The 20733-nt window shown below is 36.5% G+C and overlaps 1 protein-coding gene across 5 annotated transcripts in view; it reads right to left on the reverse strand.

Annotated features, from left to right (window-relative positions):
- The window catches only part of ADGRG6 (adhesion G protein-coupled receptor G6), a 110215-nt gene that overhangs the window by 13471 nt on the left and 76011 nt on the right, over positions 1 to 20733 (reverse strand). For all 5 annotated transcript variants that reach the window (XM_041470058.1, XM_041470055.1, XM_041470057.1 and 2 more), the window contains 10 exons: positions 18455 to 18516; positions 16892 to 17099; positions 16267 to 16432; positions 13061 to 13201; positions 9909 to 10025; positions 8756 to 8801; positions 6953 to 7059; positions 4082 to 4209; positions 2504 to 2772; positions 810 to 924 (listed from right to left, as the gene is read on the reverse strand). In XM_041470058.1, the coding sequence (XP_041325992.1) occupies positions 810 to 924; positions 2504 to 2772; positions 4082 to 4209; positions 6953 to 7059; positions 8756 to 8801; positions 9909 to 10025; positions 13061 to 13201; positions 16267 to 16432; positions 16892 to 17099; positions 18455 to 18516 (1359 nt within the window). The remainder of the gene's footprint in view (positions 1 to 809; positions 925 to 2503; positions 2773 to 4081; positions 4210 to 6952; positions 7060 to 8755; positions 8802 to 9908; positions 10026 to 13060; positions 13202 to 16266; positions 16433 to 16891; positions 17100 to 18454; positions 18517 to 20733) is intronic.

The raw sequence follows: 20733 nt of genomic DNA on the forward strand, positions 1-20733 counted from the left end.
TGAGAAATCTGAGGGATGTATCACATTTTAGTTAAAACTAGTTAAAAAAGTGGGAAGTGGTAGGAACTGCAATCCCATAATGAAAAAAGTTCAGACTCAGTACATAAAAATTCACTGCTGTCATCTGTGTGAAGCATTGAGAGCTTTAGAAACAGAATGGCCAAACTTGGATCTTCACTGTCAAAATCTCAAATTTCTGCCACTGGAGCTAAGGAAGAACGTGAACTTGAGCATGACTGGAGAAGAAGCAGGACTTTTGAGGTAGCCGTTTGACAGTCAGCCATATGAGAGTTCTAAATAATTCCTCTTGCAGCAAATGGCCTGAATGCTCAGCATGATACTATAATAAAATTTTAAAAAATTAAAGTTTTATTTATCATAATGAGGCTTTGCCAGGCAAGGAAAAGAGCACTCACATAAAAATTTTGGCATTTGGAGTTGTTATCTGGACATCAAGAGAAGAACATAGAGGACTATTGAACTACACTGGCAAAAGGCTGCTTGATTTACAAAGGAAATTATTTTTATACAAATTCTTTCTTTGCTCTTACCTAGAAAATATACTTTTCATTTAAGACAAACCAAAACAAGTATTTTTATTTTATTTTAATGAAAAAACTTTTGCCAGATGGATGTTTGTTTCTGGCATTGGGTAATGCAGATTTCCCTCCAATTTTTCTAACAACCTTCTTCATGTTACAGATTCTAATAATTCAGAGTTTTGCCCCTTTTTGCTTGTTTAATGCACCATCAACTTTTCCAAAGCAACTATAAATGCTAGATTTCAAGATATCAAAAGAAATACTCACAAGTCGTCTCCTCCTTGCCCGTTTGCATCTCTGCCATACAATTGTTTGCCATAAACATGACTTGCATTTGTATTAGCACTTGCAAAAACAATTGCTATCACCAGAGCTGGCAAACCTGTAACACAAGAAAACTTGTGAGTTCTCAAATCACCTAAACTTTCAAATTCACCATGCTAAGCTGAATTACTGATGTCTCCATCCCGATTACTTTAGTGCACAGCATCCTGAGAAAACTGCACTGAGAAGGTAGAAGGAAATTTTTTCAAACAGTACAAATATATAGAACTATCAAAGCAATTAACAGGCATTAATGAATAAGCCTTCTAATGTTCTGTAAGGTGGAAGAAGTTTAGTATGTGATAAGGAAATTAAAGTAAAATAGTAAACTGAAGTAAAATAATATCCCTTAATTACCCAAAGTTAAATTTGCAGCTCCACACAGGCTCTCATTATATAGTGAAAAGATTAACAAATTATTGCAAAAATGAGATCTAGTGGAGGAATGGTATTAAGAAGTTTTTGAGGGATTTTTTTATGCTAATGTGAACTCATAAAGTTGTGTAACTGGGGAACACGAACTTTAATTTCTCCACTGCTTCTCTCAACCATATTATATTATCTACACCATATTATATATCTTCTACAGTGCTATACATGTTATATGTGGTCCCCTTGCTTCTGTAAAGCAAACTATGTATTTCTTAATAAAAAAGCAGAGGACGAATTTGGGAAAATAGACAACTATGCAGAAGAGAACTCTGCAGAAAGGTACAGCTCCCACAAAAGAAATGCATGTTTCCTGATATGCCTTATTTACATGTCTTGTCCTCACTATAACAGAACAGATTCTAAGGGGAAGAGGTTAATTTGCTTTTCCGACCACTCAGTCCTTGTCCTCTGCTGAGGTTGCCAAAGAGGATGCTAGTTGCCAATGGAAAGACATCAATTATCAGCTGTACTGAGGTCAGTGCTCTAGCCGTAAGGTTAATGGCTTTGCATTGTGTTGTATGATTTCAAACACAATATGCGCATTCAGGGAGAAACCACAGATTCCTGATACAGACAAAAATGAAGAATAAAAGTCTTGCTGCCTGAGCCTTGCAGTTATTTTTCAGTATTACTTTTTCCATATCTGTCCTGCTGTGTACATTGCTTAGGGCAGCCAGGATCTCTTGGTGGTTTAAACACTGTGCTGATTCTCAGAAAATTTTGGTCGTTTCTGATTCCACAATAAGCTTTGTGCTTGTTGGCAAGAAAATTTAAGCTGGAATTAAAGTTTTTGAAAGTCAATGAAAAACCTCTATAGGCTTTGCAGTAACTGCAAAAGTTTCTGCATTCTTTGTGTGACGCAGTTCTCCATCTCTGACACGACACTCACATTTCCCCTCTCCCACTGTGGCCTCTTTGGAAAACAAGACCAGTTTATCTGGTCTCTCTGCTCATTCTGGGGCTGGGAGCTGCCCTGGGTGGAGAGTGCCAGTGAGAGTGTATTTACACAGAAGCACACGGGGGAACTCGGTGACAGAGAGGGCTGGCTGTGTGCCGGCACTGCTGCAGGCTGGGGAAGAAAACCACACACTGATATAAATTCTACTCTGTATTTCTGATAGAGAACTTTTATATAGCAGTATTTACAGAAAGCATTTTATACAGCAGCATACATCCTATGTAAATATTGCATCTATTGAACTCACCCCAGCCAATGATGCAAAACTTCAGTATGTATCGCCGTATATACGTGTTGAACACCTTCACTAGAGCAATGTACATGTGAACAGCTTCCAGTCCCATCCATGTAAAGGTGGCCAGAAGAAAAAAGTGCAAAAGTGCAGCCACAGCTATGCAGAGGCCATCAATATCAAAAGATGCTATCCAGCCATCAAGCAAAAAAATCAGGTTAAGAAAGAGCAGGGCTGTGCTCAGATTCATCAGGATTTTGGATGGATAATCTCTTCGTAGCTTCCTAATGAGAGAAAAACAGGTGCACATGATTAACTTGCTGCACTGACACAAACCACCTAGTGCAGCTGGGTTTACCCCTTCACAAAGTCAATAAAACACAATGAACCCCATCCAGCTGGGTTTGTGCAGTAAGACATAGTGGTGTGTATTTCTGTGTGGAAGTGTTGAAGGTTTCAGCTGTGTGTGGTGGGGGTAAGCTACCAGTTCTTTGGGTCCATGATGAGTTAATTAACTGCTGCAGTATTTTAACAACTGATTTTTTTTTATTAAAAAAAACAAAACAAAACCAAACCTTTCAATTAAATATAAACAAATACTTTATGTTTTAAATGAAAACAAAAAAAGTATAGCTGACCAGAAGGTCCTCTGTGATCTATTCATATGTGGCCTTATATGTTAGCTTAGTTTTTGGAATATATTGTCCAGTGGATGTGGTTTTCAGTTTGTTTTTAAATAGGATCTTAGGAAGACTGAAAAACATGTAATTCTTTTTAAACTGATCCCCACCGAAATGTGGGTAATGAGGGGCAGCAAACAATTTCTACCAGCTTGAACCAGAACACTATACCGTAGGTAATGTAATAGGAATGCAATCATTGAAGATATTTAAAACTTGAAAAGTCCCTTCTTCAGCCCCCCTTCCCCCTCCTGTCCCCAGAAAATTATCCTTCTTTAGCAGCTACTGTGTCCTGTCCTGTTACTGGCAGAATGCTTTCTTTGTGTTGACATGGCTTCATTTTCTCTTTTCACTCTTCACAGAACTGTACTGCTTCAAAATTTTTGCTTTCTCTTGAGTCACTTTCACACTTCAGCAGGACTTCTGTTGAAATTGTTGTACCACTTCACATTTATTTTCATTTTATCTCTTCCCACTTCTGTCTTAAGGGCTATAGAATGTAATTGCTCTAGTTGGAAATTTCTCTTTTTAAATTTGGAACTTGTTATGCTCACATAAGCAAGTTTTGGTTTTTTTAAATAAAAAGGCTGTTTGGCAATTTTAAAATAATATCTATCTGTTCAAAATCTAGAGGATTCTGTCTTGCCAGAAGGAAAATTTTGATACACATTCCCCTTATTCCCTGGTCTGAGCAGCACAACACATTAGAAAACTGGAAGAAAGACTCTGAACTTATGTTCCCTTGAAAAAGTTTCCACTTTACAACACTGTGATCCTGATTTTGACGTTTGATTTTTTCAACCATGGACTTCCCCTCCTAGGCAAATAAACCACATTAACCACGTAACTAACTTATTTTATTCTGCACATACAGGTACTTCTTTGTGATGGTCTTCACAGAATTAGTACTTACTCAAACGCAATGTATGTCAGGAGAGTTGCAGCTGAAAATATAGCAGATATTCCACAGCCTATGTAAGTGATAAAGGTCAGGACCTTGGTGTTCTGCGGGTCGATTTGCGTCACGGTTCTCTGAAGGTCCTGTGAGAGAGAAGGAAGAGACATGGGTCGTAGGCAGCACTTTTGCTATGAGCACGGCACTCTGCCTTGGTAATCAGTCAAGTAAAACCGAAAAGCACTCTGGCAATACCACTGTAACCTTGACACTGGGGTTCATTTTTACTGCGTGTACTCGGTCTACAGTTGTTACACCTCTCACTTCCTTCCCACAGCTCTTCAAAACGTTGTGTTGTAAGTATTACAGCTACTGGGAACAGCAGATAGAGCCTGATTCTGATCCTTATAATTCAGTACTAGGAATTGAAATACCTGCAGTGTCCAAACTTTTTAATTCTGTTGCTAGTATACAACTCTTTTTCAGAAGATGTAAGATTTAGAAAAATGTAGCTTAAAAGTATTCATACTTTTAATGTGCAACACTGTAGGGAATTTCTGGCCTTTTTGCTATTTAAAGTCCATAGAAGTCAATGTAACTAATCATCTACAGGTGAAACCAAGGGCAAGATATTGCATTTTGGATTTAGGGTCTGTTTTGATACAAGAACTAGACTTTTAAATATAATTGTTCAGAAAAGTAGTGACAAAAACAACAGAAAAAAATTTGGAAATGAAGAAGGAACATTCTAAGGATTTTCCTTGTTTTTTTTTTTCTGTCTAACTGCAACTGTCACATGGTACCATCTGAGAATGAATGTCCGTGTTATTTCCTTTTTTTAAGGACAAGAAAATATGAGAATGTTCGGATTTATATCACTATGGAGAAAATGTGAGCAAACACTAAGAGATAATTATGTCAATTCTACTGTCAGTTTTAACTGTTGTCCCTAGCAAAACTAGCTACCAAAAAGAAACATTAAATGCTACAAAACTTTGCATGTTTTGTAGGAAAAGGCAGGAGTAGGTTTTTCTTACTGTCCATACCAGCCTTATATGACAGTTTATTTATACAGAAGGAGATTGTTCTTTGGAAATAACTTAGTATCTAAATTAAAGTCAGAAGAAATTACTAAAATGAAAAAGCAACTAGAATGGTCAAAACTATGTAAAAATCTATTGGAATGCAGCCCAAATTCAAAGACCTTCTGCCTTATTTCCTACTGCCACTGAAACATTCAGGGAAGAGAAGGGGCTCATTGAACATATCCTAAAGAAAGCCTTTTCTTAATCCCTTTGGTTATGAAAAGTGGAACAAGACCATAATTTAGCTTGCAAGAAGACACAAAGTTTGCGGCTTTTCCATAACTACATCTCAGCATGATGTGATGAGAGCAGTTCTATTAAGAAGGGTCTGGAAGGCCAAAGCTGAAAAAGTCAGTGTATGTGGCTCCCTTGTATGGTTTAAGTCCTATTTGACACTGCCACAAGTTACTTCAAACCCCAAGTACTTCCACTTAGGAATTATTCCTGCTGTGACCAGGAGCCAACATATTTTCTTCAGCTATGTTTTACAGGCCAAAGAATGTTAATTTCAGCTGGAAAAAAAATGTAACAGCCCATGATTGAGCATAAACAACCACCAAAAGTTCAGAAAAGATAGCACTATTCCATTTTTTCATGTTGGGATTTTTTCATCTGGAAAACACTTCACAAGTGCAAATTGCTGGAGGCAGCTGAAGGCTGGAGGCTATGCTGCTGAGGCTCAGGTGCCCCATATGGTTCCCTCTTTCATCTCCTGGATAGACACTGCTCTGCCAGCCACCCTCTCTGGAGACTTTGCTTAAGGCTCTGACAGAGTATGGGCTGTGTGTTCTGTACCAGTGCTCCGTGAGCAGTCCTTTACCGAGAGAAGGCCTGTAACATAGGGCATCCCCAAAACTGACTAAAGCCGAGTAAGAAAACATCCAATATGGGTTTACACATTGTGCAAAAGGTGCCACTTCATGGTTTATGATATTAGATAAATCTTGTCAAGTTTGAGAACTGGATTTGCAAGGGACAAGTCATCCTTTCTAAGGATGAAAGAGAATTATTGTACTCCCTTGACTTTTCATCCTCATGACTATTTCTGCTGTCTGGAGGATGTTTTTCTTTCCCTGTTTTTCCCTACAATGAGTCTCTTTTCTTTTTGTTCTGAAAACAGCATTTCTAGCTATTTCTCGTGGGGTTTTTTTCTTTTTTTTTCTTTTTCCTCTGCAAGGAACTTCTCACTTTCTCAATCTGGAAATTTCAAATAGACTTTCTTATTCACTTCCCTCTTGTTCCACACCTCTTTCTTCAGCTGCAGGTCACTTTTGTCAGATTTTACTGTTAAGGGATATGCAAGAGATACCCTGAAACTCATTAAGATAACAATTTTTTCCTGTCTCTCTATTGGAAATGTTAGTACTGGGCCTTGGTTATATTAAGTTGGATGTTGTAATATGCTGCTTATATTTTGGTGTCACTCAGAAGTCTCAGTCTCAGGTCTTTTGTCACACAGTATTTTTAAAACATAGAAAAATCGCATGGGTATGTTTTAATTATTTAAAAAATAATATTTAGCCACTTTTAAAGAATGTAATAATGATAATAATAACAACAACCATAATATTCTTCCATTGCTAACTTTATTCATTATCTCGTTCCTGAATACTTATCACTAGCTACTTTGTTGTGACAAGATAACTTTATGATAGTAAGGGGGAAATCACGTATTATTGTTATTATAAATTACATGCAAAAGAAAGAACCCAAGTAACAAAAAATGAGAGTTGTCTTGACATCAGACAAATACTGTGTTGCTGATTTTAGGAAAGGTAACTTGGTGAGCAGTGAGTTTGCCTACCATTAAGACCCCAAAATGTGTGAGGTGGTTGCATAAGCACACAGTTTCATTTTCATTGGACTCTGCATCCACCTGGCAGCCTGCAGGATTCCAGCCACCACTGCCACCTGTGGAAATGAAACATGAGAAACGGGTGTCCAATAAACACGTGTCAACCTCTCTTTTAGCAGATTTCTCACTTCATCTTGTGCAAATGCACAAGCGCTTTCTCAAATTGAATGAGCCAGCATTAAAAAAAAACTGGGAGAGACGCAAGTGTCAGTTTTCCTAGTTTCTGTAAAGAATCACCCCAGATGAGTCCCCAGAAATGGACTAGTGAGCAGAAGCAACAGATGGAGATGTGTAATAAAGGCAGGGAGCTTTTTGGTTAGTGAGTAAGACGAGGATCATGTATTAAGACACACCTCAGTTTTACCCAATAATAAGATGGTTTTAGAACTACTTTTGCCCCCACTGATGTGATGTCTACACCTGCCTGCCTCCCACTCATCTATCCTCAGGCACATGAAAGCTTTTATGGCCCAGGAGCAGAGGGTCCCGCCCTTCCTCTCTGCAGTGTGTAATGCAGGTCAGAGTGGGTAATCCCAATGATCTCTGGTGGCCTTACAAAAAAAAAATAAAAATGAAGTGAACTATTCCCAATCCACCCCGCTTGAAAAGACCATTCTGAAAAACAGGTAGAAGGATTTTAGTTTTAAAAATTAAATGTTAAAAAGTAAAATTTGTTTCTTTGTTCATTTTTTCCCTGTCAAAATATGAGCTAGTTTTGTGAAATCATTCTTATTCTCTGACTCTTAAAGACATTTTTCTCACGGCTCTTGACAAAATACAGCATAATTTGCTCTGTATCTTCAAGACAATCAAAGACTCAAATTCAAGACATTCTCTCAAAATACTGTGAAGAATACTGTGAAGATGTTCCAAAACCACTTAAAACTCTTCTCCACTCAAACAAACACTGGGAATAGTTTCTCCCTCCCTGTGTGTCTCTCCTTTAATTTGATTCCTAAGTTCAGCTTCCTAACTAGTTTCTATGATTTTTTTGCTCATTTTAACCCTCCCGAATTCTCCTCAGTTGCTCTGTCTGTATTTCCTACCTTGAAATACAAATTTGGATGTTAAATTTTATTTCTTCCAAGACTGTGTGTACTGAACCTCTCCATATAAAATCCTACAGCTCTGTTTCATTGTAAGGAAGAGAAACATCTCAGCAGTGACCTCTAAAACAGAGACATCTGGAAATTCATCCCAGAGAACAACTCCATGCAAAGGATTAAGAGCCTGAGTAAAACATCACACACAGGTTTGGCAGTAGTGACCATTCTTTGATGAAAAATGGTCTAAAATGTTTCTTTATTAATGTCAGCATCTGTATGTGACCAAAAAAACTTATAATCCATGAGTCATAATCTTACACCTATATAAATCAGTTCTTAAAAAAATGAATAGTTAAAAGTATCACTAAGCACCATTCATGTGTCTGAATAGCATTATAATTTAATTTGCTCATACAGACAGAGCAGAGAAAAACTGCAGATATAAGAAAAAATTGGAAAAACTTAATTGAAAATTTTAAAATGTTGAAAACATTTACATTTAAAAAAAACTTTAAAAAGGAGTATTTAAAATTTGCTGCCACAAGTAACTATGCTACCCAGAAGATATTATACACTTCATTGTGTGGCTGTTATTGAATCCTGAAAGGATTGATTTGGGAGCAAAATAGACAGTACCGTGACCAATTTTAAAATTCAGACGTATTTATCCCCCTCATGAAAGAAGTAACAGTATTTTCAAACTTACCATTTTTGTTCATATCCCAGAAGACACAGGTAGGTTTAGGATCTTCCTAAGAACAGATGTAAAAGCAGACTTTGTATATTTCTCGAGACATAAATCTCATAATTTACAACAGATGTTGCAAGGCATATGTTTTCATTTAATGAGCTGAAGAATCCATGTCATTTGATTGTTGAAAATTTGCCTAGTGTCAAATTAGAGGTTTTCTCTGCTAGAAAAATGGATTTGTCCAAATTGCAAAATCTAGAGCACTGCTTCTATGTGCTGTTCAACGGTTCCTTTTGCACATCCTCAGAATAATGAAGTATTCTTGTGTTACTGAAGTTATCCATGAATATGATGTCTTTATAGAATCTAAGTACTTTTTATCTGTTTACTTCCTTAGGGCTTCTCCATGAATCCTCTACATAAAGCTTGAAAATGTACAAATGCCTGCTGATCCCATGTGTAGATTGTTTTTCCCCACCTTAAAATATTCATTGTAATGCAATGCAAGACAAAGTCAATTGAGCTGTGAAAATCACAAACCAGGTTCTCATTACATAAACAATTTACTTAGGTATTACATTTTAACATTTTCTTTAATATTTCAAGTGCTATTGCCTCTTTTGGATTAGATACTGAGAACGGAGTTAAGCTCACACATTTTCTAACTGGAACAATATGTGCCAAAAGGTTGCATTTGGTCTTTATTTCCCTAAATTTATTCTAGCCATCTTTTATTAATATGTTTCTGTCCATTCCTCTGATGAAAACCACATAACAACAAAATAATTCTGGGAACTATTAACAAAGCAAATAATGTTTGATCAAATAAGTAATTATGAAGTTACAGTGTAATAAATCATGTCCCTGGTTTTGAATATGGTCATTAACAAAGGTTTCGCCTACAGTTATTGGCACAGAAATTACTTCTGAGGGGCAGAATCAATGGTCTTGCAGATAAATGTTAGGTCATGAATGGAGTGCGAATGTATGAGGATGAGAGAGATTATTTGTTTCTACTTTGTGCTTGCATACTTTTGTTCTAGACTTCTTAATTTTGATTTGAGTTCGATCTTACTCAAAATCCACCCATATAAATCAGGCAATAATCTTAGCCTTTGCCATATATAATCGGCATTCCTCTTCCTCTGAACAATCAGTCTTGTTTTACCTGAATTTTGGTATGCTTGATTGTAACCTTCACATAATCCTCAAGATCCTGAATGGTTAAGTTTCCAATACTGCATGCTACCACAAAACTGGTCAAATTGGCAGGATTTTCTGCATCCTTCAAGAGATTAAGAAAAATATAATAAGTGCTTACATGGCACATAACATAAAAGCCAGAGTACACAGTTTCATTTTTGCAGCGTGCCAGAATAAGTAAGTTGTCAGCATTTCTGTACTTTTGATCACACAACATAAGAACGTTATGTTTATAAAATCAAATTATGGTTTAGCCTCATGGAAGCTTTCCTACTTTTCTTGTAGCCATAAACATGCATGGGCACAATTATAGAGAGAGGTTAGAAGGCAAACAAAATTATAACTCAAACAATGTGGCAGATAACAACCCATGATATGATTAGCTCATTTCCCTAAACAAGCATGAACGAGCTCACTTATCTTATTGTTGACACTGTCCTTTAGTCAATGCAAAGTTTTTAGAGAATAAACCATTTTCTGGATATAGTTGTTAAATCACCCTCAATCTTAAAATGAATGACTATGAAATAGTAAACAAATTCAGAGCAATGTTAGATACTGAAGGGGATAACATTTTCTGAAAGGTCTTATTTGACAGGAATTTAAATTGAATTCTGACATCACTGACCAGTAGGATTTTTAACCTGCAGCTGACAATTTTCCAGAAGAGGTGGTTTCCTTGGAAACGAATTATTTATTGAAATGGAAGTGCATTAGCAATGCTATTTTCTTTTGATAGGCTTCTATTGGAACCTGCATATTTAGATGCCTGGTTAGGAAGCTTGGTCACTGCCTGTGGCAGATCTTAGTAAAATAAAGTCTTCTATTGCCACTCACTTTCCCTGCCAAGATGTGGTCTGCCAAACTCCTGAACCCTTGATTCTTTCCATTTAGGAGTTTTGTTAACATAACAAGACATCAGGTTTCAGCTCAGCACTGGGCATGTGAGATCCACCACTTATGAGAGACACAATAGCCTCTGTTATTGGGTGGATATTATCCTGAGAAGAATATTTTATTTCCTAAGAACCATATCCAAGAATTTTCAGACATAGTATTTCAGATTATACTGGAGCTTTGTGGCAAAATTTCCTAAAACCTTAAAAATTTAAGAGGAAAGAAAATGCAAATTTCTAGGCAGTTCTTGAGTATTCAGACAAGAAAGTCTCTTGGCTGCCACCTAAATTTGAACATCTGACAAAGTCTATGAAAGTCCTTGGCCATATTTCCACAGGTTTCAGTGGATTCTGTCTGTAGTAGATAAGAAAAACAAGACACAGTCTCTTTAGTGAAGGCAATTTAATATATTCTTAAGTGTGCTTTAAAGTAAAATACAGGTTACTACTTTTTTATCCATAAGGCTGTGTTCAGCTGAAGTTCAACAGTACAGGCATAGATGTTTACACTGAACACACCTGTGTTTGGTGAAGTGAATCCCACCCTGAACAGCTTTTATGTAGTCCTCTAAGTAATGGAACAATCTATAATGAATTATAGCCAAAACTTACTGGAATTCTCTCAGTTGCAATACAATAACCCACTACCTCCAATGCTGCAAAGTACGGAGTTTCACAGTTATGTTGAATACTTTTAAGGAAGATAACTAAGAGCATTCAGATATTTGTAATTGCACATGGTAGAAAAATGAAATGCAATAAATATAAAACACTCTTATATTAATGGATAAAGTTATTTGGTTTAAGATGGCATGTGGAGTTTATTTGTGGCCTTATTTTAATCCCCTTTTTCTTTAACTTTATTTTTAGACTTCCTAAAAATGTGGGGATTGCACATTTTTAATTCATTGTGTTAAACACATCATCCATGAAGAGTTTGAAAAACACACAAAAAATGAAAGGCATTTTAGTTACAAATTAAGGTGCAATTTTTATGGTTTTTGTTTTTCAATGGCTTATTAAGTGCCACTTAGAAATGCATTCTGGCACCATTAAGGGACACATTCTGACTTCATATGATTTTATGCCATTATGACCAGCCTTCATCTGTATTATTCTGGGTTTTTTTTTATTAAAGATACTTATCCTGTTTTTCTCAAAAGCAAGCTTAAAACTAATACAATTTAAAATAAAAATACTTTGGGGTGTATTTCAGAAGGCAACTGTGGGTCATGGGTATTTTCTTGCCTAGATTATCTGAAGAATCTGGATACACTGCCAATAAAAACGATAATATAGGGACAATACAATACTACAGAGTTCTGCGGATGCACAAGAGCCAAAGGTCACTTGAAATACTGATGAGAAAACAAACTCAAGTCTTCTGAGACATATTCTACAGTTCACCATGAAACAATGTTTCCTTCTTAATTAACTATTTTTTCTTTTTTTTTCCCCCCCCCCAAATAAGTATGGTTTTGGTTTTCTTTTTCCAAGCTGGAAACTCTTCCTGATAGTTTTGGCACCTACCATGCAGGCACTATTTACAATTACCATTTGATAAGACCCAAAAAATAAAACATCAAATCTACCTGAGCATGTTTAGGTTTCAGGTACGAGCATTGTTATCCTTGTTCCTATTAAAATATGGTATGCTTATGAGAACACAGGTATAAAAAGAATAGTGTGTATACATATATGAACAAAAGTTCTCTGGCTGCTAACCATCAGCCTGGGGTTTCCAACTGAACATGGAGCATTCAGCTGGATATGACTGCTAACCAGCTCTTAAAAGGAAAGGAAAGTACTTGGCAGTGTTTTATGCCAAATTCCCTCCTGATAAAAAACAACTTGGCTCTACTAAAAACCAAGGAGCTATATTAATGCATTTTAACAGAATTAAAGGCTTTTTAAAGGTTTTTGCTGCTTTCCTCTGATTTTAAGCAGTTGGGATACAGTTTTCCATAGATTACCCTGAGAAAAGGCTTATTTCACATGTGAGAGGAATTTGCAGTTAAACCATTGACTTCAACTCAACTTGGGCACTTCAGCTATTTTGCTGCTCTGAACATAAGACTGTCTTTAATGCCTACATTTGCTGTCATCTTTTAATTTCTGTAACTCATGAAATACTGTGAAAGGATTACACGACAGGAAACTATTTTAGCAGCTGGCTTTGATTCACCCTATCTGAAGTGACTTCAAGCACATTAATGCTTACCTGAAAAAGACCATTTTTATTGAAGAAAGTAAACTGAGCCCTGGATATAACTTCAAACTCATCTTGACTTAAATTCTTCAGTAAACTTGGTGGCAGAACAACAGAAGCGATGGCACTTGTCTGATCCTTGTCAAAATCTATCTGTTAAATAAAAACAACAGGAGAACATTTTCAAACAATAAAAAAACCATCTGTTGTCCGCAACTGGGTTCACACTCTTAAACAGAAATATCTAGATATGGGACTAGAACCAATCAACACTAAAATGACTTGTGTCTATATAAGAGTTGATGCAATAAATAAATGTTTTAAAGGCTGGGGAGGTTTCCCACTTTTCCAGCATGAGATCAGCCTTCTCCTACAAAAAGATACTAGATAAAACCAACAAAGAAACAAACTCCCCCACTGGTATAACGATGATTTGGAAACAATGAGATGGTAATTATGACAGTCATAACCATTTTCAGTAGCATTCAAGATACATTTCCTCACAGCAAACAATGTTGAGAACTAGAAGATATTCTCTGAATTTTTCTTTGTTAAATTGTATTAGTTGGCTTGATCTACACATCTGAAGTAATTCTCTTATGAGCTTTTATAGTTTCTCTGGAAAGCAGATCTAAAAATTATTAGCGTCAGTTTTCCATATTTTTTGTGCTATGCAACACAAAAAAGACACTTTCTGACATCATATAAATTTAATCATTATTGGCAATGCATCAGAAATCTAAAAGCCCTCTGTGGCCCAGGAATATAACAAGCGAGTAGGAAATAAAAGAAGATGCAACCCTGCATTTTATTAGCAATTCTGTGACTGATCACTTTCCCACCATGGCCTACTCAAGGTGTGCCACCATATCCATGGAAGGAAGGGGAGCAAGCCAGCTCTATAGTAAAAGTGGCTCTATAGTAAAAGCCCTTCAGAATTTTACTGTGAGATATGGGAACTCCCACTACTGACTTCTCCAGAGGCATCCTGGCCATGTGCTTATGCCTCTCATGGACAATTGTGTCATTCTAAAAGCACCATTAGCTAATAGAAAGTTAAAAGTCATAGACTATTGACAGATTATTCACCCTTGGAAATCAGTAAGAAGCCGGTCACAGACATCTCCTGACAGGGATAAATGAAGTTCAAAACCAGGTTTTCAGAGGTTGGTTCTGCCACAGTAAACAGAAAGTGTGTATGTGATAAAGATGTCCCATTAGGCACTGTCTGCAAATAGAGTAGAAGAGGCTTCTCCAAAGAAGCATGGATATATTACAGGAACAATTTAATAATATGAATCACCAAAACCTAACTTAGTCAAAGGTTTGGCAAGAAACATAAAGACATAGGGGACTGAAATAGAATCTTTCCAAATTGCCATGGATAAATTTGCTTGGTATCTACTTTAAGAAAAAATACTAGAAAAAAAATATCTGGAAACATTCTGACATACAGCTTGAAGAGCTTAATGTTCCCTGATGAGCGTAGGATAGATCATCACATCACTGATGAAAAACGTGGGCTTTCACAAGGGAATCTCCCTTCAGTGGGGATAGAAAGTATCTTTCTGACAGGCATGGAAAATATAAACGGTGCCCACAGCTGCTGCAACTTTTCTGGTAGGAAGGATGCTAAGAATTCTCAATCAGCTGTTGGAAATGTGAAAGTCCAAGAAGAAGCTCATGTTTCAATAGGAACAGTATAAATAATTTGACGGAGTTTGGATTTTATGATTATTTAGACAGTGCTGTAATAAATGATTCCTGGACGAGAAAATTCCTGGATGTCCTCAAGCCACAGATGGTAATTCCTGTTCTATGTATGATCATCTAAAACCTGGCTTCAGAATTTTCCTTTCCTCTTTCCATAAATAAAGGATGAAATCTGCAGGAGAAACATTCCTTTGATAACAAAGAACTATTCAGCTTCACAAACAGCTATTGAGCTTCATTAATATGAGAGCTAAACAAAAGTAGATTTACAATAACAAAAAAATTCTGTTAAAATTGATTCAAAGGAATTTTAGCTAAAATATCTAGGAATATAAATATGTAAAAACTCAAGTACATTAAATCAATTTTTATCTATTTAGACAAGCATTTGTGTTTTGATCCAAAGTCTATATATATGCACAAGTCCTAAAGCCTACTATATTACTACTACTTTTTCTAGGATGTAGACATTTTTCTGTCTTCATTCTTGTTTTGATTTTTACAGTACATAGTATCTTATAAAATGATCAGATGTTTATTAGGATTGTTGTGTTGCCAGATTGCAGCAGGAATTAATTTGTTTCCATACAATACTTTTACTCTAGGTGCCTTAAGATGCAGACAGGCATTTATAAATTTTTGGCACCTCATCACTACTAATTTCAAAAGAACCTTTGGAAAATCCTGTAGGTGCGCATGTGCTTCTCAAGCAGTATTTCAAATTTTAAGATGTCTGTTTTTTTCTATTTGTAGGAAAAAAGCAAAGAAAAAATTTTTTGAGGTGATGATAAATATCTTAACAATAGTATCCTGTCTAGATACTGTAGCACTGGAGACCCTCCTAAATTTTGTGTGATCTCTGTTCATTTTATTTTTAATGTCTAGGCTGGTCAAGCTCCACACGAATGACCTGAACTGCCTCAGATATTCTAAATGGTACAAGCCAATCAACCTATATGTGGGCAACTGGATAAGCCTTAGGTTTCTTTTAGCATGAAATATTTTAACTGCACTGGAAGGCTGAAGAACTATTGTATCTGCAGAAATCTATATGTAGATACCTATATCTAGGTATCTTATTTTAAAGCTGCAAGACATCAAAAGAGTTGGGGGATACACCTTTCATGGGGGCACTGGCACTGTGCCAGAGTCAATCCATGACAAGTTGTTAGATATTGTACAATCATCAGTACCGCAGATTGTTAAAAGTTATTTTCCTTTTTCACTAGTAAAAAAACCCCACAAAGCTAAAAAACAAGGTCAAGTGTGTTGTGGATTTATAAGTCAAATTGCTTTTTATCTGCATGGAATGTGAGTTTATCTGTGTTTCCTGTCACTCAAGGAAATACTACATTAATCTGTTATCTGTTTGGATGATTGTAGGAAAAAGGAAATAGAAAGTAGGGGGAGAACTGGGAGTTGTAAGTGGATTTATAGGAACCACAGTAAACACACTTGGAACAATAGGCACATTTCATGTTCAAATACAGCTGCTTGTTCTGTACCTGGAAATCAGATGCATTATTCTGTGGACTGACGCTGAAAGTACCACCTTTGAATGAAGTTGAATTTATAGAAGACACTCCAAGCGCGAGATTTCGTGTTGAAATACTCATGGATGGTCCAGCAAAATGGATCTTTAAAGCCAGGGCATCAATAGTTTTTAGAGCTCTAAAAACAGAAAAAGAAATTTCTCTGAAAATTGAACACAGAAAAAAACCCACCTATGCTCTGCATGCTCTTCACATAATAAGATGATCCTCTTGTTACTATTTTTCTTTCACCCATCTGTGTATTCACAAGGAGACTGTTGGACTGTAAATTTATGCATGTGTCTTGAAAACAAAAGCTTTTGACTGACAGAAACTGTGACTACATATCGCTGGTCCTGAAATAATTTTCGAACAATACTTATATCTATGCTGTGTCATGTATTAGAAGACTTCTTTTCCATCCAAATACTTTGCCATGCACACTAAAGAAGAAATATTTGTGTATCTGTTTTGGAAAATTGTTTTTGATGGAAATCAGAAAACTTTGATTTTCTGGTTTGTCTATACATGGAAGAATGAATCTTTACAGCCTTGCAGGTTGCTCTCAAAAGCTTTTCTCAAATGCAGAAATACTTACTCTGAAGATGAGGCTGCCAATACACTGTCTGAACTGGCTAGAATATTGGAAAAAATTGTCACCACAGTAGAACCCAGAGATTCATCGATTTCTTCATCGTTCACAATTTTTTTGAGCTTCTGCACAACATCATTTACTTTGTCTGAGGTCAGCTGCTGCCCCTCACCAGTGAGATTCAGAAGCTGATTGGCAATATCTGCTGCATTTTCTGTGAGCAAACAGAATCAAGCAAAAAGAGAAAATGATGCATTGCAGTCCTGAAGTAGGCCAGAAACACACATTTTTATCATCACTGTTGAAAGCTAGGGTATGTTCAATGGTATATGTAATGAACATAGGATTTCATCATTTTGTCAAACTTATAATTTTTTTAAAAAGTATATAGGACCTGCTGATTGCATCCTCATTGGCTGTGTCTTTTCTTTGTTTTGATTTCAGTTTGTAAATCAGAACTATTATAGAAAGGGGGGATTGAATGAAAAAGAGAGGAATACAATGAATAGTATCTTTTTTTTTTCCTCCTCATGCTATCCTTTCTTTTTAACTGGGAAAAAATTTCACTCTTCAAGTGAAACAAATGCATCCAAAGTCTCTATTACTGAAAAAGTGTTCACTCTTTTAAGCTTTCTGTAGAAAGTCCGACCCCCTTGCAAATGCTTCAGTACTTTCAGAGGATGGTACTCTTACTTGTCAGAGGCATGGCAAGCACAACACACAAGCAAATTTCATGACAAGAATCTTCCTGATAAGGGAAGTTTGATAGCATGTCCAATGGCAAAACATGTTAAACTGTAATTTCAATACCACCTGGACAGAAAACTAATATAAACACTAACCTTTAACAATATCAAAATATTTGAGATTTAATGGAATTTGTAAATAAGATTTTGAAAGATCAGCTTTCTTTAGTTTGCAACTGGCTGTGGGTTATTTTTCAGAATGCATTTTTCTGACATATTTACTGTGGCATGTTCATTTTACATGACATGATGTTTTTCATATAACCTGACTGCAAGTACCCAATTGACTGAGTTAGGTAGCCAGGCTCCCTAGGACACCAAAAGAGGCTTCTCCAAGACAGCAATTCAGAACAAGACCTTACTGTAGGTGCTCTGCATATTATACATATGACTGCATAATTCTCTTCACTAGCTTTGGCACTAAAAAAGGGACCATAACATTGTTGTCCTGTTATTTTATTACTCTTCCATGGCCAAAATTACATAAAAGGGTATTTAGAAACAGAGAATAAATCTGCAAATATCTGATTGTAAGTCCAGTGAAGAGAGCAGGCACTCAAAATATTTAAAAATTTGTCCTAACTTGAATATCAAATAGAGGTAAGATACCACCTTCCTTTACTCTTCATTAAATTGCCTGAAGAGTTTGGTTTAATTCAGTAATTGGTTTGCAGAGCTCTAAACAGGTGAACTGAATTGAACTTGGGTGCACTTCCCCAGCGTTTAATTATTTACTTTGCACTGCCTTTTTTAGAAAGATTTTTAAACAACTTAACATCAAGAAAAAATGTATTCTTCCAAAGACCAACACTAATATACCCACCTGTGCAATTTCTAAGATCAGGTTGACCCCAGTATGATGTATAATTCTGCAGACCCAAATAGCTAAAGAGGGAAAAATGAGAAAATTCACATGAAATATCATAACAAAATTACATAATTATTTCATAATTCCTATGTAGTCTTCACAGGGGTCAACTCTTCTCAATTCCCAATATTTGTAGCAACATGGCCCTTAGTGAAACACAATATATATACTTGACAGTGAAAGTAGATGGTTGATTAAATGATAGTGCTGAGAGGAACCCCAGTTTTTCAGCAGAAATTCTGGCCTTTTATTTCAGAGAAGACCCAAATATTGACACAAACTATTATGCCACTATTATGGCCTAGTCATATGCTGTTTCTATAATTTCTCCTTGACATAAATGGCTTTGATCTAGCCAATAGCAGGACATACTGCCTCTCATGAGAACATGCACAGGAGCCATGTGAAGGTATAAATTTATTCCACCAATGAAAACTAGGGTAAGTAACGGTTGGATCCAGGTCCAAAGTTAGGGGCAGATAAAAAGATTCCTTTTTTGTTGTTTTTTAAAGCCTTACCATAGCAGAACACAGAATCACAGAATGGGTCAGGTTGGATGGGACCACAGTGGGCATCTGGTCCAACCTCCCAACTCAAGCAGCATCATCCTAGAGCACATGGAACAGCATTGTGTCCAGAGAGTTCTTGAGTATCTCCAGTGAGGGAGACTCCACACCCTCTCTGGGCAATCTATTCTGGTGCTTGGTAACCTACATAGTAAATAAGATCTTCCTCACATTCAGCTGGACACTCCTGTGCATCAGTTTCTTCTCACTGCCCCTTGTCCTATTGCCTGGCACCACCAAACAGAACGAGGACCCATCGTCTTGGCACCCTCCCTGCAGATACTCCTAGACATTGATGAGGTCCCCTCAGTCATCTCTTCTCAAGGCTGAACAGGCCCAGCTCCCTCAGCCTTTCCTCATAAGAGAGATGCTCCAATCTCTTAATCATATTTGTCACCTTGTAAAAATGGCTCCAAAATTAAACACACTTTTGCCTCAGTTTTCTTTAAAGACAATCGTGTTGTCACAGCATGGAAAAAGGAAGAATGGTAAACAGGAAAAAATTATCCTTTTACTCAGCACATGATAAAATAACATTATTCCTCAGCTGATACAGTTATTGTAACAGCACAGGTAACCACCTACTGTGGAATGCAGATTACTAGAAGAGACTTTTAGAAGAACTTCCTCTTCCCTCCTAACAAATCCCACCAGTGCTCCATACTGGCAAAAGCTAGTGGAGGCAGAGGCACAGCACAGGGCAGAACACAGGATTTTTTTTATTTTAAATGAGAAGTGCTGTACACAATCATTTGTAGACCACAAATGAATAACAAAGATAAGCAATATTTGGACAGCAAAGGCCAGAAACCTTAATTTTTAATGATTCTGAGGCTGTGACATAAAAACAATTTGATTTCTGCACTACTCACTCTACAGCAAAAGTTGGTCAGTCAGAATCAGTTCTTGTACAAGATTAGGAGGCTGAGGAAGTGAGTTATTTAAGTATAATGAGGGTTGCTTTCCTGTTTGGCACTGAAACTCAAAGCTGATTCATATCCATGTTACCATACTATTTGGAAAAAGTAAGAGATCTGGTCTTCTCAGAACATGTTCCAGATGCAATGTGGGTGGATAAGACTAATATATTGCATTTAATAGCAAACATCCTAAATACTGAAGGAATTAATTAATATTGCATCATCATAACCACGTTTAAGGCACTCAAAGGAGATCAAAGCCATAATGTTTTGGTAATATACAAACAGAAGTAATAATATTCCCATTTTACAAATGGGAAATGGACATACAGACTCAAAGTATTTTGTAGATGTTTGCAAAAAAACCCTTACTTTAGGGAAAATTTCTTAAACCTTAAGAAGTTCAAATCTTTAAGCATAAGATTATCCCCACCTTCAATTATGACTAACTACTGACAAAATATTTGTTTCACAATTTCTTTTACTTTTCCCCTAATGAGATGAGGTGTTTTGGATTAAACCAAAGAGGTATCTCCTCTTCATAGAATTTTATTCTAATTCTTACATAAGTCAGATAGAAGTGGTGGAGTGGTAGCAAATGTGAAGCTCTGGGTACAGTAAAATAAAGATCATGGCCAAGTGCAAGGTCCTGCATGTGTGTCAGGACAATCTCAAGCACAAATAGAGGCTTGGGAGGAGAAAGAATTGAAAGCAGCCCTAAAGAGGAAGACTCGGGGATGTTGGTGGA

This window comes from Pyrgilauda ruficollis, unplaced genomic scaffold, assembly GCF_017590135.1.
Source record: "Pyrgilauda ruficollis isolate IOZ18807 unplaced genomic scaffold, ASM1759013v1 scaffold24, whole genome shotgun sequence".
Taxonomy (NCBI): domain Eukaryota; kingdom Metazoa; phylum Chordata; class Aves; order Passeriformes; family Passeridae; genus Pyrgilauda; species Pyrgilauda ruficollis.